The 19,219-nt window shown below is 43.9% G+C and overlaps 1 protein-coding gene across 2 annotated transcripts in view; it reads right to left on the bottom strand.

The window, feature by feature from the left end:
- Nucleotides 1–19,219, bottom strand: part of HOMER2 (homer scaffold protein 2) — a 29,440-nt gene that overhangs the window by 3,363 nt on the left and 6,858 nt on the right. The window contains exons 2-4 of one of the 2 annotated variants that reach the window (XM_079698865.1): nt 9,890–9,982; nt 5,454–5,560; nt 1,682–1,838 (exon numbers count right to left, since the gene is read on the bottom strand). In XM_079698865.1, the coding sequence (XP_079554991.1) occupies nt 1,682–1,838; nt 5,454–5,560; nt 9,890–9,982 (357 nt within the window). Of the gene's footprint in view, nt 1–1,681; nt 1,839–5,453; nt 5,594–9,889; nt 9,983–19,219 lie in introns of both variants that reach the window. The other variant, XM_079698864.1, reaches the window with a different exon arrangement.

Genomic DNA, 19,219 nt, shown 5'->3' with positions numbered 1-19,219 from the left:
GTTCGTGCCCCGGTCTGGGAAGATCCCACATGCCGCGGAGCGGCTGGGTCCGTGCGCCATGGCCGCTGAGCCTGCGCATCCAGGAGCCTGTGCTCCGCAATGGGAGAGGCCACAGCAGTGAGAAGCCCGTGTAACGCAAAAAAAAAAAAAAAAAAAAAAAAAGATGACCTTTCCCCACTGATGCACGCAGAAGGGGCCTGGCCCGTGGGCCTCTTCCTGGAGAGATGACAAGTGCAGGCTGAGGTACATCCCCAGAGTGCATCTTTCTCTCCTTCCCAAGCCTGACACCTCTGACACCGGGCATTTCCCAGGGGCCAAAGCATGGGTGCAGAGTGGACGGCAGGGGTGTAACCAGCAAGTAACACAAGAGCACCATGTTGATGGGGTTCCCCACAAGCAGGCAGCGGCAGTCCTCAGGGTGCAGGGCACTAAGTGGTCAACATGAGGACAATTCTCAGAGATGACCTGCACCAGCCCTCAGGATCTGAACCTCCAGCCACAGGAGCTGCCGGAGATCCCACCAACGTCCACATCCCGCCCTGGGAATCAAGTTCCCAGTGCTTCCCACCCAGGGAAGCTGACGCTCCGCGCGGGGAGTAGGTTCCACTGCATGCACTTCCTCCACGCCCCACCCCCCTGCACGGCTCTTTGGTTCTTAACACTCAGACGCGAAGCAAGAAACTCAGCTCTTCGCTTGGAAAAAGAAAGAAAGGGCGATCAATCCCTCTGGCAGGCAGATCAGCCCAGCCTCAGAAGGGAAGGTGGAGAGTCAGCACTTGGCCCGCGCCCCTCACCATCAGCACTTCATGAACAAACGACACGAGGCAGTTTCACGTGCCACCTGCTCCGAAGTAAGACGTGAAATAGGGGAGTGGCTTCCAGGGGCTCCACTCAGAACGCGTGGGTGGGTTATAAACGGGGGCAAGGGGAGCCAGTACAAACCTCAATGCGACCCGTACCCCGAAATCCTGCGTTTACGGATCAGACTGTGGATAAAAGTGCCGACCAGCAAAACAGCACAGCAACCCAGGACCTCACCTGGGAACCCTAAAACAACCGCATCAACTCAGCCCAACTCCAGAGCATGAGCGACTAATTACAGGGAAGGGCGTGGGTGAAGTCTGAAAAAAATCGAAAAGCTCCGATGTCAGGGCAGGAGGGTAGAGGGCACACGAGGGCCGTCCGCATCGCCCACCTCACACGTCAAGGGCCGTATTCCTTTCCTTGCTGCCTATCTCACATTTTTAGAAAGAGCGGTTTGCAGGGAAGCAGGGTTTCTGAGCAATCACGCCTCACCATCTCCTGAATCTATTTTCTTCACTCACCCTCTGGATCCCTTTTCTCTACCGAAGATCACGGAACCACAGAAAATGCCAGAGGGAGGCCACCCACGAAAGGCCAACCCACAGCTCGCATCAGAGGGTGATCTTTGTGAGAGACAAAGCTGCAATCTCCCATTGATTTCTCTTCTCCTTTGCGATTGCAATTTTAAAACTCGGTTCAGGAAAGGTAATCAGTCAGTTCTGTACGTAGTAGCATTCCCACTAAGGCAGGCAGGGAGGCGGAGGGGAGGACAAAGGGAGAAGCAGCGGGTCTTCCTCCTGCCCCTGGGACATGGGACCGAGGGCCAAGTGGGAGGCAGTGGGGAGAGGAAGGTCACGGCCTCCCCGGCCCTCCCCACCTTGTTCCGGAGCCGGTCATTCTCGTCACGACAGAGGGAGAACTGCCTCCTCCACTGATCCACGCTGGCCGCCGAGTCCTGCAGTGCCGTGGTCAGCCGGGCGTTGCTCTCCCGCAGGGTCTGCAGCTCGATCTCCCATTTCTTCACGTTGGCGGCGCTGCAGGGCGGGGGCCAGGCGGTGACCGCGAGGGTGGGCGCCGTCCACCCAGCTGTCCTGGGGAGGGGGCACCCGGCCACCCCCTCAGCCCATGCCTCGGGGCCACACCCTCTCACGCCGGTGGCCTGGCGGCGAGAACCACGTGCTGAGCGGGTCTGGCACCTCCCTTTAGTGGGAACATGCTGCCTTGTTGGGTGATTTTCTCAAGGCATCACTTTAGAAGAGAACAGAATTCTCAGAGAAGGAAGAGATGAAACTTAGAATGAACTCAGCCATAAAAAAGAATGAAATCATGCCATTTGCAGCAACATGGATGCAACGAGAGATTATCATACTAAGTGAAGTAAATCAGAGACAAATGCAATATGATATCACTCTTATGTGGAGTCTAAAATATGACACAAATGAACTTATCTATGAAGCAGAAACAGGCTCACAAACATAAGAGAACCGGCTTGTGGCTGCCAAGGGGGAAAGGGCTGAGAGAGAGATGGATTGGGAGTTTGGGGTCAGTAGATGCAACCTATTATATACAGAATGGATAAACGACAAGGTCCTACTGTATAGCACATGGAACTATATTCAACGTCCTGGGATAAACCATAATGGAAAAGAATATAAAAAAGAATTACATGTATACATGTATAACTGTCACTTTGCTGTACAGCAGAAATTAACGCAACATTGTGAATCAACTCTACTTCAATTAAAAAAAAAACAACTAAGAATGAAGCCACGGACTGTGGTAGAGACCCCTCCCCCGTCTGCTCCCTACTGACCCCTGGCCACAGGACTGTTCTCTCCTGCCCCATGTCCGTTCCTTCCTGAAACGAGCCTCAGGGATGTAGGTTCTGAAGTGCTGGGGTGGACCCCGGGCCCTCTGACACTCTCATGAAAGCTGTGGACCCTTTCAACAAGCTCCTGACACCCCCTCTCTGGAGCCCAACAACCCCAGGTTTAAACAAACAGCCTGGGTCCAGATTTGAGAGCTGAGGACTTGAGGACATAGGAGACAGGGGCTGGGAGTCCCCTGAGGGCAGAACTGGGGTTCCAACCGCAGCGTGTGTGAGGGAGCCCTGGCCGACCCTAGGTCACCCCAGGTCCGAGGGACGCCTCCACGTTATCACCAAACCACATGATAATCCTCTGTGATCAGTGAAGTTTGAAAAAACAAACTGGAATCAGGTTGCCCTCAGTTGCCGCTCCCATTCAACGCTTCTTTTGTTTCCTTGTTTTAGAGACCAGTGTTCACTGCAGCACTATTTACAATAGCCAGGACATGGAAGCAACCTACATGTCCGTCAACAGAGGAATGGATAAAGAAGATGTGGTACATACAGACAATGGAATATTAGCCATTAAAAGGAACAAAACTGGATCATTTGTAGAGACGAGGATGGACCCTGAGACTGTCACACAGGGTGAAATAAGTCAGAACGAGAAAAACAAATATCACATAATATCGCTTATATGTGGAATCTAGAAAAATGGTAGAGATGAACTTATTTGCAAAGCAGAAATAGAGACACAGACGTAGAGAACAAAGGTATGGTTATCAGGGGGTGAGGGTAGCCGGGTGGGATGAATTGGGAGATTGGGACTGACACATATACACTACTATGTATAAAATAGATAACTAATAAAAACCTGCTGTATAGCACAGGGAACACTACTTAATGCTGTATGGTGACCTAAATGGGAAGGAAATCTAAAAAAGAGGAGATATGTGTATAGTTGATTCACTGTGCTGTACAGCAGAAACTCACACAACATTGTAAAGCAACTAAACTCCAATAAAAATTAATTAACAAAAAAAAAAAACACCTCAGACTTAGCCACTCTGAAAAAAAAAAAAAGAAAGTTTTTGGCTTCTAATCAATACTGCCTGGCTGAGGAGAGTTCTGTCTCTAAAGGCTTTTTTTTTTTTTAATTTTTAAAAAAGTAAATACAACTGTATTTTAATAATCTGCATTATCTTTCATCCACCTCAAGGTCCTAGAACTGTGATTGGAAAATATATACTTTTGGTTTCAAACACCACAGACTGAAAACATAGCAAAATATTATTATATGATTAATTTCAGAGTTAATGATTGAGCTGATTTCGGGAAATGGCTTCACACCCATTCCTGTAATTCACTCGTCCATTCAACTGGGATTTAGGGGTGGAGTGTTTTCATCCAGGCAGCCCACTGTGACTCAACCAAAAAGAGGCTGGTCACAGTTTTGTCCTTTGAAGTATCTGACAAAACCCAGGGTCCAAAGAAGGTGGCTGAATCTAAGGGTCCTATGTTCTTTCTGGAATTCCTAGGTCAGATCACAGGAATTAAGCTCCACGCACTGGTCAGGCTGGCTGGGTTGCAGACGTGGGTGCCTCTGGGAAGAGTTACCAGCCATGTGACTTTGGGCAAGGACTCACTGTACCACCTGGGACTCAGTTTCCTTACCTGTAAAATGGGGGAATTAATATGATAGAGTTCTTAAACGGGGCAGGTCTGAGGAAAGCAGCTTCTCAGCCACAGAGAGGCTGGGGGAAGCCAGCCGAGTCCCCTGCCAGGTGAGCAGAATGACCCCCAAAGACAGCAGTTCTGAAGGTGCTCATGGGGCCAGCCTTACACCGTAAGGCCCAGCATAGCCTTTGGGAAACAGGCCACATTCTCAAGATATGAAAACACAAGCACAGCTAGTATAGTCATTAAAAGTTAAAATCTTGTTGATATTGTCATGGGGGTTGCATTAAATTTGTAGATCAATTTAAGGGAAATTGATACTTTTTTAAATATTGAGGCTTCCTACCACTTCCCAATAGACCTTTTCTATTTGTTGAATTATTCACGTATGGCCCTCAAAATCATTTGAGTTTTCTTCACAAAGATCCTGTACGTTTCTTAAGTTTATTTCCATGTATTTTATGGTTCTAGTTCATATTGTAAAGGAAATCTCTTCTTCAAATATATAGTCTATGTGATGTTTGTATATAGAAAAGCTACTGATTTTTGTGAGATTTTATTTTATTTTCAAGATAGTTTCTTAGGTTTTAATATGTTTTTCAGTGTTATCATATATGAATAAATGATAAATTTGGCTTCTCAAAAACCAAAACAGGGACTTCCCTGGTTGTCCAGTGGTTAGGACTCCATACTCCCAATGCAGGGGGGCAGGGGTTTGACCCCTGGTTGGAGAACTAAGATCCCACATGCCGCGTGGCACAGGCCACACCCCCCCCCCAAAAATGAAACGTAAGCACTGGGACAGGGACTTCCCTGGAGGTCCAGTGGTTAGGACTCCACGCTTCCACTGCAGGGGACCCGGGTTCCAGCCTTGGCTGGGGAATTAAGATCTCACAAGTCTTGCAGCACAGCAAAAAAAAAAAAAAAAAAAAAAAAAAAAGAGCACAGGGACACCTCTCTCTTTCTTACACACACACATAGATGCTGATGTGCACAGAGAACAGCCATGAAGGCAGCTGGTCTTCCTTTGGCCAGGAGACAAGACCAGATGCTCTGAGCAGGACCCAGTCTCCTTTCCCAACTTCCTGAAACCCTGCCCAGTGGGAAAGGCTGCAGGGAAGTGCTGACCTGGGAGACAACAGCACCTGGATTTGAACATGCTCACCTCTGTGTCAGAGCGATCTTCAGCTTGTCGTTCTCAGACTTGAGGTGTGTGCTGGCAGGACCCGCACAAGACGCCTTTTCATCGTCCGTTCCGTTGATGCTGGATGCCTGAGTGGAAGATGGGGTTTCACATCCAGATTCCTGGCCAGACTGAATCACCTGCACACCTTATCGCTTGTCCTCACAGTGGAAGCAAATCAGGCATGATGAGGAACTGTGTGGTTATGAGTGTGGGAGAACCAACGCATCCAACCAGAATGCAGCAAAGACTGACAAGTCCACAGACTAATAACAAGACTATCCGTGGAGACTCCACTTGAAGTCCAGACAGTCTGTGCATTTTACCCACAAGACAGCATACAGGGCCGTTATGCAGAACCTTTTCACTCAAACTTTACAGGTAAACCTAACAAGCCCGGATACCTGATCTCCTTAAATAACACAGGACAGAAGCCACAGATTAAAAGAGGGGGACGGTTTTAGGGACTTCCCTGGCGGTCCAGTGGTTAAGACACCGTGCTTCCAATGCAGGGGGCGCGGGTTCAATCCCTTCTTGGGGAACTAAGATTCCACATGCTGCAGGGCATGGCCAAAAGAAAAAAAAAAAAGAAAAAGAAAGGGGGGAGGAGGGTTTTATAATAAGAAACAGTGAATGAGTTAAGAGAAAAAGTATAAGAAGCTGAGATGACTTAAAAATCCCGGGGCTACAGAGAGATGAACACACTCATTTGAAAAAAAAAACCAGGAATCAGATATGGGTGTCTGTGACTATTTAGCAATGTTATGAATATTCTGAAATGTTTTCTGTAATAAGCCATACTACATGGAGGTGAAACCTCATCTGGTCTTGGAGATCTTAGAACGATTTTATTTCGCCTCCAAGAAGAATAAAGGCGAAGGGAATGACATATGACTAAATTTCTACATCGCAAAAAAGTGCCAAAAACTATATCAGAATGTAAGCAACAATGTGGGGGAAATATTTGCAATGCATACTAAAAACAAAAATGCTAATACCTTTCCTATACTAAAAAACTCTTAAGAGTCCTCAACTTTTAGAGTGACGCTCTGAAATATTTATGGATGAAATGATGTCTGGGACTGGCTTTAAAATAAAGACGGAGGGAGAGAGGGGTGGAGATGAAACCATTGGTCATAGAGTCCTAATTGTTAAAGCTGACCTATGGGTCCATGGGGGTTCATTTACCCAGTTCTGCCTAGTTTTGTATATATTCAAAACTAGCCATGTTAAAAATAAAGTTCTTGGAAATGAACACAAAAAAGCAGAAGGGATATGCAATTGACATTTACAGAAGAAGAAATACATAGAATTAATAAACAAAAAATTTAATCTCAGCTTTGTTGGGGAGGGAAAAATGCTCTCATTCACTGCTGGTGGGAGTCACAATTGTACATTTCTGTAGGGATGTTTTTGCAGTGTGTGTCAAAAGCTCTCAAAACATCCTACCCCTTGCTGGGAAAACTGGACAGCCACATGTAAAAGAATGAAATTAGAACACTCCCTAACACCATACACAAAAATAAACTCAAAATGGATTAAAGACCTAACTGTAAGACCAGACACTATAAAACTCTTAGAGGAAAACATAGGAAGAACACTCTGTGACATAAATCACAGCAAGATCTTTTTTGATCCACCTCCTAGAATAATGGAAATAAAAACAAAAATAAACAAATCGGACCTAATGAAACTTAAAAGCTTTTGCAAAGCAAAGGAAACTACAAAACAAGACAAAAAGACAACCCTCAGAATGGAAGAAAATATTTGCAAACGAATCAATGGACAAAGGATTAATCTCCAAAATATATAAACAGCTCATGCAGCTCAATATCAAAAACAAACAAACAACCCAATCAAACAATGGGCAGAAGACCTAAATAGACATTTCTCCAAAGAAGACATACAGATGGCCAAGAAGCATATGAAAAGCTGCTCAACATCTCTAATCATTAGAGAAATGCAAATCAAAACAACAATGAGGTATCACCTCACACCAGTTAGAATGGGCATCATCAGAAAAGCTACAAACAACAAATGCCGGGGAGGGTGTGGAGAAAATGGAACCCTCTTGCACTGTTGGTGGGAATGTAAATTAATACAGCCACTATGGAGAACAGTATGGAGGTTCCTTAAAAAACTAAAAATAGAACTACCATACGACCCAGCAATCCCGCTACTGGGCATATACCCAGAGAAAACCATAATTCAAAAAGACACATGCACCCCAATGTTCACTGAAGCACTATTTACAGTAGCCAGGTCATGGAAGCAACCTAAATGCCCATCGACAGACGAATGGATAAAGAAGATGTGGTACATATATACAATGGAATATTACTCAGCCATAAAAAGGAACGCAATTGGGTCATTTGTAGAGACGTGGATGGATCTAGAGACTGTCATACAGAGTGAAGTAAGTCAGAAAGAGAAAAACAAATATCGTATATTAACGCATATATGTGGAACCTAGAAAAATGGTACAGATGAACCAGTTTGCAGGGCAGAAATAGAGACACAGATGTGGAGAACAAACGTATGGACACCAAGGGGGGAAAGTGGCAGGGGTGGTGGTGGTGGGATGAACTGGGAGATTGGGATTGACATGTATACACTTATATGTATAGAATGGATAACTAATAAGAACCTGCTGTATAAAAAATAAATAAAATAAAATCCCCCCAAAAAACTTGTTGACCAGAAAAAAAAAAAAGTCCTACCCTTAACCCAATACTTCCACTTCAAGAATTTATCCTGCAGAAACCACCAAATGCACAAAAGGTGTGCAAGAATGCTTAGCATGGTGTTATTTATATTAATGAAAAGTTAGAAACAACACAGATGTCCCAAATTATAGGAGGTTAATGGAATAAGTTGTGATACAAACAAACACTGGAATACTATCTAGCCATTAAAATAGTTTTGAAAAGGGACATTTGAAAACACAAGGAAAGGATCATAACAAATAAGTTTTTTTAAAAAAGATTACAAAGAATAACACAAAAATATACTGGAAAGCTATATTAGGAAGAAACACACAAAAACATTAACAAAATATCTTTGGTAACTCTTATTGTATAATAATCTTAGCATTCCAAAAAAAAAAAAAAGACACACAGAAAGTCCTTAGACTATGGACCATTTCAAGTGCCCAATTTTACAGATCCTCAGCGATTACTCAGTACAATAATTAGTATACTAAATTAACAGTATCATTTAGATGTTATTAAAATTATTTACAAAGATTCAGGAAAGTTCCTGTCCACTTGAAGTCTAATACACATTCATTTCCATAAATCCATAGGGGCATCTTTTATAGGATTCAGCTTCAGCTATTGCTGACGGCCAAGTCTAGGGTGTTGATCTTGACCGCTCAGGATGCCCATGCCTCCTGTTCTCTTTCCACAAGCTGCCCCGACATCCATCCAAGGCTGTCCTGGCCTGGCCATTCTCCACCCCACAGCCTCCTCTCCGATCTTCCTGCCCTCAGCTCCTCCCTGACTTCCTCACCACCCTCATGCAACCTTCATGTCAATTCCTGATCAGTAGCCATAAAACATCTCCAATGTCTTCCCATTATCCAACAATAAATAATTAAGTAAGAATGATCCACTAATGAAGAATTCCAGGTCCTCCACAGTACCTCCAAGTGCATCTCTGTTCCTCCCACTGTGCACCTCACACCCAGGCAGGCAGACCCCTGGCTGCCTTGCATTTACATCATGCTTATCCCTAATCCCAGACCCCAGCTCCTACGTCTTGTCAGATCTCCCTTTCCCCGTCTCTCTACACATAACTCTGTCACTAGGTCAAGGTTTCCACCTACCACTACACACCCCAATCTAGATGTCAGGAAGGCAGGTATTTTTATTTCAGGTTAAAATAGGTCCCTTTTAGTCAATTATCACACTTTTAAGTAGACAGATAACTCAGTTCCTGGCAAAGCCACATTTACGTTGGCTAAACCAGAGCTGTTGGAATACCACCTCCCACCTGACTTTGTTATAATAGGGAGACAGACGAGGACTCTCTGGCATCGATCAAGTTTTCTCTGTTATGGGCACAGGTACCTGCATTTGTCCATGAGCATCCTTCATGCAGACCTCACCTCCAACACAGAAAGAAAACACTTCACCTTGGCATTGGTTTTTAAACCGTGACCAGAGGACATCCCAGACCAGGGACATGCATTAACTCTAATCTCATCAAACGTTTTCCATCCAAAATATATCACCACATCCTGAAAAATTCAAGAGTCTCTTACATGTCACATTCATCTCACTGTGAGCAGGCTAATAGCTGAAAAAGTTTTCAAAATGCCCTACTGCGAAAATTTCCTATTTCTTGTCAAAAGTGACAAGGAACAAAGAGTCTCAATCACTGATCACACTCATTCATTTTACGGACAAATTACTTACTTGGGAATGATTGCTCGAGGTCTCGATTTTCTCCTGGGATTTGTCTCTGGCTAGTCTGGCAGCTTCTTTCACCTCCTGGAATTTCTCTGCAAACTGAACGTGAAGAAGAATTATTAGGGATTTCCTTAACCTTACACATGGCTGATATTCAGAACCTACCTTTATTATTTTGCATTCATTTTAAGCCAATAAATTCTATATAAATCCAGAAGAAGGATTTTATTTGAGATTAAAAAGAAATGAATATAATGAATGCTTTTTCCAAAAAAACCCACTATTGGCCAAGGTCAGATCTGAACGAATTTCTAAGATACTGAAGATAGATTTGATGGTGAAATATTAAAAACACATACCTCTGACTAACAGCACCTAATACAAATGCAACAAAAGAAATTTAGCTATAGTGCAAAAGGAATCCACGAAAAACTTCATAATCCCTATTGAAAGATCCAAGAACTCTTACAAGTCAATGTCATGAAAAACAAAAACATCCAAAAAGTTGAGAAGGAACAGTCCTAGATTTTTTTTTCTTTTTTTTTTTGCAGTACGCGGGTCTCTCACTGTTGTGGCCTCTCCCGTTGCGGAGCACAGGCTCCGGACGCGCAGGCTCAGCGGCCATGGCTCACAGGCCCAGCCGTTCCGTGGCATGTGGGATCTTCCCAGACCGGGCACGAACCCGTGTCCCCTGCATTGGCAGGCGGACTCTCAACCACTGCGCCACCAGGGAATCCCAGTCCTAGATTTTAAAAGCCTAAGATATAAAATAGCAAAATGCAACGTGTAGCCTAGGACTGAGTCCTCTTTTGAACAGACCAAGTAGAAGACTTCTGGGCAACAAGGAGGGAAATGTGAGCATGGACTGGATAAGATGACACCAAGGAGTTACTTTATATATTTATTTATTTATTTATTTATTTAATTTATTTATTTATGGCTGCTTTGGGTTTTCGTTGCTGCGCACGGGCTTTCTCTAGCTGCAGCGAGCGGGGGCTACTCTTCGTTGTGGTGCGCCGGCTTCTCATTGCAGTGGTTTCTCTGTCAGCACGGGCTCTAGGCGCATGGGCTTCAGTAGTTGTGGCGCATGGGCTCAGTAGTTGTGGCGCATGGGCTCAGTAGTTGTGGCTTGTGGGCCCTAGAGCACGCAGGCTTCAGTAATTACAGCGCTCAGGCTCAGTAGTTGTGGCTCGCGGGCTCTAGAGCACAGGCTCAGTAGTTGTGGCACACGCGCTTCATTGCTCCGCGGCATGCGGGAGCTTCCCGGACCAGGACTCCAACCCGTGTCCCCCACATTGGCAGGTGGATTCTTAACCACTGCGCCACCAGGGAAGTCCAGGAGTTATTATTAATTTTGTTAGAAGTGCTGATGATGTTGTGGTTGTTGGGGAATGTGATTCTTTAGAGATCAACACTGAAGTATTTAGGCGTGAAATGTCTCGATGTCTGTAATTTACTTTAAAGTACTTCAGCAGCAATAAAAACAGATGAAGCAATGTGGCACAGTGTTCACTGTTAAATCTACATGATGCGCATATGGGTGCCCATTATACTATGCTGTCTACTTTCAAAAATGTTTTAATATTTTCTTAAAAGAAAAATTCTTAAAATCCCACAGCAATCATATCAATCACTGCTTTATAGTCACTGACAAGGCAACTGATTTTAATCAGCCAATACGTTGTTTGAACAGAGAACATTCTGTGATAGCTAATGCTGACATCACACAGCAAGAGAGAGCCAAATGTTGCTGAGAAATGAAAAACAGCTGGCCAAGTGGCAAGGCCACCAACAATTCTGTGGCTTTTGCTGAGAACTCTATTTCTGAGCACAGGCCGCCCTCTGAGTGCTTCACAAAGCCAACAGCGGTCTGCTTTGGGAAACCTTGCCGGGTGATAGCCGTTGGTCAACCAAGCACTCAGTGGAGGCAGAGAAGGTCAGTGTGGCAACGCTGGCCTGTGTTGCTCCCACAGGCCTGTAAATAAAGCCATAGCTACAGGGCTTCATTTAACCAACCCAGAGCTGTCACAGAAAAATCACATTACCTGTTGCTTAAAAGACGTGAGGTCTAGCAAGGATGGACAAAGCACCCGCCTTCCTTTTAGGGGCCCCGTAAGTAAAAACATCATGTCATGAACTCCTTGATGGCAGGGTCCACGCTTTTCCTCTTTGCACCCTCCCCTGACACCTGGCAGAGAGCAGGCACAAATAAGTTTGTTCAGTGAATGAATGAGCTCTGGGTTCCAGATTTGCACACCTCCGCCCACTTGAAAAAAAAATCATGTCAAAGTACAGGCCAAACCTAAGGACCTAGGAAGGTACTGTGGTAGGTGTCTTGGGAATATTCTGCCCCATCTTTCTGCTTCCTAAGCTTAACTGATTGGATCAACCTAGGAACTAGATAGAGCATCACTTGGAATATGAACATTATCCCGGAAGAGATTTTGTGCAGGCACTATAAAGGCCTTTCAATCTTATTAAGACATTAAAAGATGCAACTTATAAAAGGTATGATCTTAAATGTTTTTATGCCCCTCTATCAACTAAAAGTCAAACGTGATTTGAAGAAAACGGTAATGCATGTGGTTCTCAGTAGACACACCTGCTAATGGAGTCTCCCCATGCTGTGCTTAGGAAGGTGGGGCTGGCTGTCTCCCACAAGCATCTCAATTCACCAGGCTCCCAAACTAAAAGCATTGTTCTTTACAGACTGTCCTTGTGCCTGTCTGGGTCTCTTTCTCTCAGGGTCTTATTCGAAGTTGCTTGTAAACTAGATTAGACATGTCATCAGCCAGGGTCATGCTTATTCAGTCAACAAACATGGTCTGAGCACCACTTCAGCAAACAAAAATTTTCACCGTGAGCTGGGCCATGCCCTAAGTTAGGTGCTGCGGTGTGAACACTGTGTAAGTATCAGAGAGAGGGTGAGACTTGGGTAGCAGGAGATAGTGGCAAAGAAGTCAGTAAAAAAAGCCCTGCCGGGCTTTGATAGAACAAGCTGCCTCTGGATGGAGCTTGGGGGCCTCCATTCTGTATGTCTCCTCCTACCTGACCCTGAACATCTGGGATGACCCTCAGCTCAACTCTTGGAGACTCAGCCCAGAGCACAAACCTTCAGTTCCAATGGGCCCTTCTCTCTGTCCCCTGACACCCATCATGGTGGCCCCTTCAGGTGTCCCACAGTTTTGTCTTGGATGGGCCTACTTAGTACCCTCTTCCCCTAGACCCTCAGCATAGGCATATCTACAAGGTAAGGAGTTTAATGGCTTCTTAACACACATTCTCTTGTTTGCCTCTCTCCATCCTCTGTAGGACAGGAATTCTTTTTTTTTCTTAATATTTATTTTATTTATTTATTTGGTTGTGCCGGGTCTTAGTTGTGGCAGGCGGGCTCCTTAGTTGCGGCAGGCAGGCTCCTTAGTTGTGGCATGCTCACTCTTAGTTGCGGCACGCATGTGGGATCTAGTTCCCTGACCAGGGATCGAACACTGCATTGGGAGTGTGGAGTCTTAACCACTGCACCACCAGGGAAGTCCCTAGGATGGGAATTCTTTTTTTTTTTTTTTGCTGTATGCGGGCCTCTCACCGCTGCGGCCTCTCCCGCTGCGGAGCACAGGCTCTGGACGCGCAGGCCCAGCGGCCATGGCCCACGGGCCCAGCCGCTCCGTGGCACGTGGGATCCTCCCGGACCGGGGCACGAACCCGTGTCCCCCGCATCGGCAGGCGGACCCTCAACCACTGCGCCACCAGGGAAGCCCTGGGAATTCTTATGTATAGTTTCCTGAAAAGAAAATGGAGTCTTAGAGAGGTTAAAATTTGCCCATGGTCACATGGCTAGTAAATAATAAACCTGAACTTGAGCCCAGATCTGATTTCCACACAATCATCCACACATCCAGTTACTTTCGTGTGCTTATAAGAATGCCAAGAGTCTTGTCCACAGCAGTTGCTAAACATTTATTGATTGGATTTTCCATTTGCAAAGAGATGCCCTTACCTTAAAATAGAATTGTACTCACTTCCTTTTTAAAAGAAAATTCTAAAAGCTTTAACTCCAAAACAGGCCATGGGAACCTTTAAGGCAAAGACAAGGCCTGAGGATTAGAATAGCAGATACAGAATGAGGGGCCCGGGTGACAAGTTCTGATTTTACAGCTCTCCTCAGCTTCACTATTTAGCTGTTCTCTTTCTCAGTTACAAAAGAGGGGCAAGGAACAACTGTCACACATACGTCAAAACACACATCCTTATAGGACCTCAAGGTGACAGTGCTACTACACAGGCAGACCTCACTTTATCACATTTCACAGATACTGTGTTTTTTACAAATTGAAGGCTGGTGGCAACCCTGCATCAAGCAAGTCTATCGGCACCATTTTTCCAACAGTATTTGCTCACTTCATGTCTCTGTGTCACTAATTCTCACAATGTTTCAAACTTTCATGGTGATCTGCCATCAGTGATCTTTGCTGTTACTAAAATTCAGTGAAGGCTTAGATAATGGTTAGCAATTATTAGCCACAACGTATTTTTTTAATTTAGGTATGTACATTGTTATTTTAGATATAATGCTAGTGCACACTTAATGGACTACAGTATAGTGTAAACATAACTTTTACATGCACTGCAAAGCCAAAAAATTTGTGTGACTTGCTTTATTGCAAGATTTGCTTTATTGCGGTGGTCTGGAACCAAATTCACAATATCTCCAAGGCACGCCTGTGAACAGTAACAGCCTAGAACATCTCAAAAAAGGGGAAAAAAGGACATGTATTCTCGACTCCTAGGGATGAGATAAGACACTCAGTTAGAATGTACAGTCTTACTATGCACTCACAGCTACCCTGAGGTCCTCTTACTACTGTCAGTATACAAATGGGGCACAGATGGGTTTTGAAACTGGCCAAGGTCACACTGGGACTGAACACAGGCCATCTGAAGCCAGTGCTGGACACTCCGGGGTCCTATGATTTACCTGCTTAACTGCTACCTTAGCTAAGATGCCCAACTCTGACACTTATCAGCCTCTCAAATGCAGGCAAATGAACTGTTCTGCACCTTGGTTTCTTTATCTATGAAATGTGGATACTAATACAACCTCCATGGATCACTGGAGGATGAGAGATGGGGCTTTGCTGGGTGTATGATAGGAGTTCAACAGAGAGAAGCACAGCTTCTCTGGCCTTGATTGGACTTAAAACCACGAACTTTAGTAAAAGAATGCCACAAAAGGGTGAATTCATTCATTCAAAAGTATTAACTAGTTATCTCTATGTGCTAGGGACTGTGTTGGGTACACTGAAATACCCAAGAAAGACTTAGTTCCTGTCCTCAAAGGAATTCTGAGTCTGTAGGGGATTTCGTTTTATATTCAAATGGGTGAGAATCAAAAGAATTTTTATCAGAAAATAAGCTTAAAATGTAATGAAGTAGGATAAGCCCTATCAGATACATTTTAGGTAAATAAATAATCATTTAAAAAGAGGTGGCATTATGGGAATAGGCCCTACCATTTATATAAAAATTAGCTATGACAAAGGAGGAATCATAAACTAATGGAGAAAATTATTCAAAAACATGATTGAGATAATTTTGGTAAACTGAGGGGAAATTAATTTAAATCCTTATGCGAACCAGTAGCATGATAAATCAATGATGGGTTAAAGGGGTAAGTATTTTTTTTTAAATCTGGATGCAAGCAGAGTTGAACATTCATCAGACTTCTGCTTGAGGGGTGAGAGGGTAATTTTCTAAACTTGTAAGAAACAAAAGAAAATCACAAAAGTGACAGACTTGACTGCCTAACAATTCAAAGCTTTTGAATATAAAAAGAAAGAAAAAAAAAAACTAAATCAGAAGGGAAACAACAGCCTGGGGAAAATATCTATAGCTAGGTCAGTACAACAGAAAAAGGGCCATTATCTTTAGTATAGAAAGAGTTTGTACAAATTGAAAAGGAAAATATGAAAAACCCAATAGATAAATGGCAAAATTCAGGAATAAAAAATACAACAAGTAAACAATTTATAGAGAAGATCGTTCAGCCTTGCTGGAAATGCAAAGCAAAATAATGAGGCACCATCTTTGCCTGCTGAATTAGCAAACGCTAAAAACAATTATAATATCCTGTGCTGGCAAAGGTATTCCTGGCAGCATTGTGACTGGTACAGCCCCACTGAGAAGCAATTCGGAAATATGTATCGTAAGTGAGAAAAAAATGTTCCTACCCACTGACCTAGTGAAATCACTTTTGGGAAACTATTCTTCAAAAATAATTGGGAATATGGAAAATAAAAGGCCTTCAATATAAAGATGTTAATCCTAGCATTATCTATAATCATGAAAAACTGGAAGCAATCCAGGGCGCCCTGGGAGAAGGATGGGAGGTTTCCACTCACAGCCTCCAACGGTTGGAATGAAAGCAGTCCTCACTGAGCGAGGTGCCAAGATGACTGTCCTTTGGTGAAAAAGCCCCTCTCTCCAAGTCTTAAGCTTTCTCATATTTCCCCCCTTATTATAAAAAAAGCACACATGCTTGTACATTTAGTAAGTATAATTTAGGAAAAAATATCTTTTTAAAACCTATAGTCCCATCACCCAGAGATAAGCACTAACCACATAAACTTTTGATTTTTTCCTATCTGTATACATGCATCCACTACACATATTCATTAAAAAATAGAATATTGTAGGGCTTCCCTGGTGGTGCAGTGGTTGAGAGTCTGCCTGCCGATGAAGGGGACGCGGGTTCATGCCCCAGTCGGGGAAGATCCCATATGCCACAGAGTGGCTGGGCCCGTGAGCCATGGCCGCTGAGCCTGCGCGTCCAGAGCCTGTGCTCCGCAACGGGAGAGGCCACAACAGTGAGAGGCCCGTGTACCACAAAAAAAAAAAAAAAAAAAGAAAGACTATTGTACATCTGCTTTTATAGCTACTTTTGATATTAACGATATAACAATATTTTCATGCACTTATATGATCTTCTATTACATTACCTGAATTGCTGCATAATATCACCCTGAAGGATATACTGGAGTTTATTTAATTAATTTCCTATGGCTGGACATTTAGGCTGGTGTTTTTGCCTTTTTGTTTTTGCTATTATAAATGATGCTGCAAGGAAAATTCTTGTAGCTAATTCTCTGGACGCAGTTACAATTATTTCCTTAGAATAGATTCCTATAAATAAAACTCATGGATCAAAGGACATTCAAACCACAAATGTTTCTTAATATATGCCAAATTCTCATGTCTTTACTTATTAGGATCATTTTCTATAGTTGTTAAATGTGTGGTAATAATTTTGTAATCAAAATCAAAATCATCATCATCATCATATTATGATAGAAAATGAAAGACTATTGTTTTATTTCATTTGTGGCTTTTTTTGGCCTTGGTCTTTGAAGACCCTAGGGCAGACGCTACCTATTTGCTTATTCAAAATCCATTTCTTCTTTTCCCTTAGCTTAACAGAATCTCAATTTGTCTAGAGCAGGACATTTCCCAGGTGGTAGAGAATGAGAACTGATCTAAGCTGACCATGGTAAGACATTTGTCTGCCTCTTTTTTTTTTCCTGAAGTTGGGTGTGGGAGGGTGGCCTAGGGACCCAAGACTGATAACAGTATCCCAAAAAGAAATCTGCCAAGGGAGTTTACAGGGAGGGTTGTGGTACCACCCTCCTGCCACAAATGCAGATGTGATGGATAGAGCTTAAAGAAGCCATTTTATCTTCATGAGGAAAAGGACAGTCAAAGAAACAAAACACACAGAGCCCTACACCCAATATCATGGAGCCACTGTACTAATGCTGGCAACTGCCTGCCTTCGGACTTCTCTTTTGTATGAAAAGCATAAGCCCTCTTTGTTACTTGCAGCCAAAAACATTCTAACTAAAACATATCAAAAGAATGATCAATATCCCCCACTGAAAGAAAAATTAGTCTTTTAAATCACAAAGGTAAGAGATAGAGCAATGCTCTCACAACTACACTGAGTTAATGAAGTGAGCATAAGAACACAAATTTGAATTTGAAATGACATAACTGAAAAGGGTCAAAAGCAAATGCCACGTATGGGTCAGGGTTTAGATGGATCAATCACAGAGCACTAGCAACTCCACCCTGGGTCACTCCCCTTTGTGGCAGAATGTGTTTCCTTCTGCCTGCAATGAATGAGATGGAGACAAACATCTCAAGGTCATATGCCAGAAATCATCTAAACTTTAACAACTGGTTCGTTCTTACACTTGGTTCTCTTCCTTTGATCTCTTCAGAAGCCCTTCCTTTTGTCAGAACACGTAAGTCCCTTTTCAACATTCTTCAGTAGGCTGAGGCGTTATGCCCTCTTCAGCGGGTGGACAGAGTCCCAGCTTACCTCTGGGAAAATGCAGCTCCTGTTATTTTGGAAAGCCTATATAAAGAGCAGAAAGTGTCCCTGTAATACTTTCTGGATTTTGGTGTGAAGTGGTCCTTATAAAGGGAGCCGTAAAGACAAAGGTATCTATCTATTTTCCTCCTGGGGGGTAAAAAGAGAAGTGTGTATAAAGTGTTCTTAAATGAAAACATCCACACTGGTGTCCCTTTTTCTAGCCTAGTTATAGTGTTTGATTATCAATTCCCCTTTCAGGTCTGTGGGTGGCTGCTCTGTGAAGTCGAGAATATTCAGCCACAGCTGTCCTCTCAGCAACACACCTCGGGAACCGTTAGGCCCAAGTTCCTCTGTGCTAACTAATTGCCACTTGTCGAGACTGCCAGCCTCACATCATGGTAATTTATCAGTGTGTGGTTAATCGCTCCCTTCAAAGGGAAGGGGAGAAGTTAATTTGAAACATTCTGAACAAAGGAGACATCTGAGGGCTTCTCTGATATGGCTTTGTGACAACGGCAGGTCACAGTCACAAAGCGGGACTCCAATGCCGCTGGAGGAGACTGGGTAACTCGGGAAGACAGGGCACTCCCATTTAATGATAGAACATCTTCTTCTGTCTGGGAAAAATTAGAAGTGGCCACACCTGGAAGCAGGCGCGGCCCAAGGTCTCTTCAGTTCTCAGGGGCACAAAGAATGGAACTTTAACAGCTTGTTCTCATTTTTGTTCTGAGTTCTCCCTCCTTTCAATTCTTTTCATTGATACGTTACCCCTTTATCCTTCCTAGATACTTTGAGTCCTCCAAAGATTGAAGAAATTGTTCCAGGCAGCTGAGAGTAACCCTCAAACCATCCTAGGCTTCCGTGAAGAACTCCATCCCTGGATGGGATCAGGGGCAGTTGAGCCAAGGTGGGCCCAGCCAGGACCCCGCCACTGACAGAAGCCCCCCATCTGACCCTGCCCAGCAGTC

This window comes from Hyperoodon ampullatus (genome assembly GCF_949752795.1).
Source record: "Hyperoodon ampullatus genome assembly, chromosome: 3".
NCBI classification, from domain to species: domain Eukaryota; kingdom Metazoa; phylum Chordata; class Mammalia; order Artiodactyla; family Ziphiidae; genus Hyperoodon; species Hyperoodon ampullatus.
The sequence above is the reverse complement of the archived record's forward strand: the minus strand, read 5'-3'. Positions and strand labels throughout refer to the sequence as shown.